General features: G+C 40.9%; 1 protein-coding gene across 1 annotated transcript; it reads right to left on the minus strand.

Annotated features, from left to right (window-relative positions):
- Positions 1-329: 329 nt before the first annotated feature.
- Positions 330-2,986, minus strand: LOC139921232 (G-protein coupled receptor 4-like). Its single transcript, XM_071911426.2, has 3 exons — positions 2,801-2,986; positions 1,825-2,012; positions 330-891 (listed from the first exon to the last, which is right to left on the minus strand). Exons 1-3 carry the CDS (start codon positions 2,984-2,986, stop codon positions 330-332), a joined length of 936 nt encoding a protein of 311 aa, XP_071767527.2.
- Positions 2,987-3,499: the final 513 nt, after the last annotated feature.

Raw genomic sequence — 3,499 nt, forward strand, 5'->3', positions numbered from 1 at the left:
ATAAAAGCATGGAGAGCAGTTCCCAGGTGATTAAAAGACCAAATTTCATATCATTCGGACTTGTGATGTTAAAATGTTCAATTTTGACGTGTAATTGTAGCACCCACTCTTGGGCTAATCAGTGTAATTATGAAGATGCTGGAACACAGGGATGAGATTTTGTCAAAATCCAATTGTCCCTGGAGAAAAAAATGATCTCTACTCTCACAGTTATCAGTGACTCTACTCTAGGTGGTGGGAGGCTCCTCCCATCTCTTCTCTTCACCTCCTCTTTTTCCTCCATCTCTTCTCCCTCCCTCCCCCTTCTCTCTCTCCCTCTCCTCCTCTTCCTACACAGAGCTGACCCTCACTGTGGTATCGTCATTCACGGTGTTGATCTGTCCCTGCTCTTGCTCTCTGGTCATCCTGCACCGACACAGGCAGGCCAGCAGCTTGTCTACGGCTCCTTTCCTCATGAAAACATACAGAATCAAGTCCACAAGAGGACTGAACTGGACGAAGGTGAAACACTGGTCATAATTAAAAGTGAGGCCAGTCCAACTTGTCCCTTCTGCCACAAACCAAATGATCAGGGGCAGGAACAGCAGCGTGTAGTTAAGCAGCACCAGAACCAAGACTCCCACGATTCGGCGTTTCTCCTCAGTGGGGACAGAGATGGAAGCAGACAGAGCTTTGAGAGTCCCAGCCAGGAAGAAGATGAGCAGGGGGAAGGGGAGGAGAAGGGAGATGGAAAGGAAGAGGGATTCGCCCAATGTACTTAATCTCAACATCACAAAGTAGGTGACAATGAGGTGAACAATGGAGAAGGCCCAGACCATGAAGGAGACCACCAGAGAGAACTTGATGGTGCGTCTGAAGCGGTACCACAGTGGGCAGGCGATGACCAAATACCTGTAATAGATAGATAGATAGATAGATAGATAGATAGATAGATAGTAGGGCTGAATGATATACATATTGTTTCAACATCATTATCATCAAGGACGCAGTGTAAGGCAACTGGCCCATCAGTCACATCCAGAGTTTCTTTTAGACATGCAAATGCAGTGATCCAACAAATGCATTATATTCAAAAATCAGGTCAACAGAAAGGAAACTTTATGTATTGCTGCCTTCACGCGCTCCTCGTAAGCTCGTTATTTGACCGTCATAAATACAACTCATTGTGTATATAAGTACTTTTTGCTCAGAAATAATAAAGCAGACCCTCAAACAAAGCAGCTTTTTTGGTGACACTTTGGTGACCAAGTGGTACAGAGATACTTAGTGCTGCAGTAGCAGAATGAAGAGGAGAATCAGTAATGTAATTGATACTGTAATAATCATAACACTCAGATGATGTTTGGAGTAGTTTTATGGTCATTTTTTTTGGCCTTTTTGGAACCAGGGTGAAATTTGTTTAACACAGAGCTGTGTTAGCAAACTTTGTGTGTGTTGTGTGGACATACCCTGACTAACTAACTCTGACCTCATTTTAATTTTTGCGTGAACTCAATTAGGCTACACTGCCTGATGGTAATATCAAATAACCAAATATCCACAAACACACCAACCATAATCATTACTAGAGTGATTCATGCTTTTCAAATGCAGCTATGGCAGTGAAAAGCTGCATATAGTGAAATTCATTTAATATTGCAAATTGCTATCTATTGCAAAAACAAAAATAATGCAATGTAATTTTTTTCCCAATATTGTTTAGACCTAATTAATAGATAGATAGATAGATAGATAGATAGATAGATAGATAGATGTAGATAGTAAGATAGAAAGATAGATTAATGTATCATAAACACACAAACACACACATTGATGGTTAGCTACCTTTCCAAGGATACACACACCATGAAGCTGACACTAGCTGTTATCCCAATGTAGTGGATATGATAAGAGAAAACAGAGTGGGTGTATCCCCAGGGTGCTGCCTCCCGGACGACCAGGCAGCAGAGCTGGATGAGGTCGGAGACGAGGAGGTTGATGACGTAGATTGGAGCAACATGGCCATCTTGCACCTACAGGAACAGGAATGGTTTGAAAGAGTAAAGATAAATGTATTTGAATGAATAAATTAAAATAATGAATCAGTGAGCGAGTAAAAGATAGGAGGAATTAAATAATGCATGAATAAATGAATGAACACCATGTGGATGGTTGAATGAAGGAAAAACTTAATGGAATAGTTCACCCAAAAATGAAAATTCAGTCATTATCTACTCACCTTCATGCCAGGTGAAACTCTGGTGAAGTTTGTTTGTCCATAAAAAAATCCCGGAGCATTCCAGCAGGAAACGAGCAGAAAAAGAACCAAAAATCAGTAAAAATATCCATAAAATTATTATGGATATTTTTTCTCTTTTCGGAACTCTAAAGATCGTTCCCCAAAGACTTCAGTTTGTTTGGAGAACACTGCTGTGAAGTTGTGCTGGGAAGCTCTGGGATTGTTTCATGGACTCTGGTGAACAAACTTCACCAGAGTTTCAACTGGCATGAGGGTGAGTAGATAATGACTGAATTTTCATTTTGGGGTGAACTATTCCTTTAATGAAGAAATACATGAATAAAGGCTTGGATGAAACAATAAGCAATGAAACAATAAGCAGTAGTTTCTTCCTACATTTCAAAGTCATGCAAGTCAGGTGTATTAGACACTGAACTGCCTGTAGGTATGAATGTTCTAGGAAAGGCTCCGGTCCCCAGTGAATCAGAAAAGGGTTAAGGGGGTACACAATGAATGAAGGTAGTGCATTGCCTATAGATAATTAACAAAGACAGACAAGTAAATCAATCATAATTCACACACCAGGGAATACAGAGCACAGATGGCCAGCAAGGTCAAAGGAAGGCCGATGGAGACAATGATCCATGCGGTCACATGAATGGCGTTTGAAGAGACAGGCTCCAGCCAGACAACATCGTCGAGAGCCTTCAACTCAACAAAGTCATTGGTGTCATACTCTAAGATGGCGTTGTTGTACCAAGCTTCCATTCTTCAGAGTGAGACCTGTTGTTGGGGACAGCAGGTCAGGGAAAGGTGGAGGGTTTCTTAGCCTCTACTCAACACTTCTCTTACTACCTCCACTACTGCTACTGCTACCAGAGACATAGTGCTCCCCAGTACAGCGTTCTTGTGGAACGAACTTAAGACATGAGGAAGGGGGGGGGAGTTGTTTACCAAGGTGCAATGCTATGGCATCATTAGAATCACCATGAATACATCATAAATACCAGAAAATGAAAAGCAAGAAAAATGTCAGATATCAAATCTCTAAAGGAGCATGTGGCCCCTCAGGCTGAATAGGCATCATGCTAGTCACTATTACTACTGTTACTACTGCAAATTATAATAACAGTAATAATGAAGTTAAACATTCATTAAAAGCAGAATTGAAAAACGAATGAAACAGCATATACAGCTGGACTATAAATAGGTCAAAAGAACAAACTACACGTAAGTCTATCTATAAAAACTGTGTTGTAAGAAGTGACCACATGAAATTTA

The sequence above is a fragment of the Centroberyx gerrardi genome, chromosome 15, assembly GCF_048128805.1.
Source record: "Centroberyx gerrardi isolate f3 chromosome 15, fCenGer3.hap1.cur.20231027, whole genome shotgun sequence".
NCBI lineage: Eukaryota > Metazoa > Chordata > Actinopteri > Beryciformes > Berycidae > Centroberyx > Centroberyx gerrardi.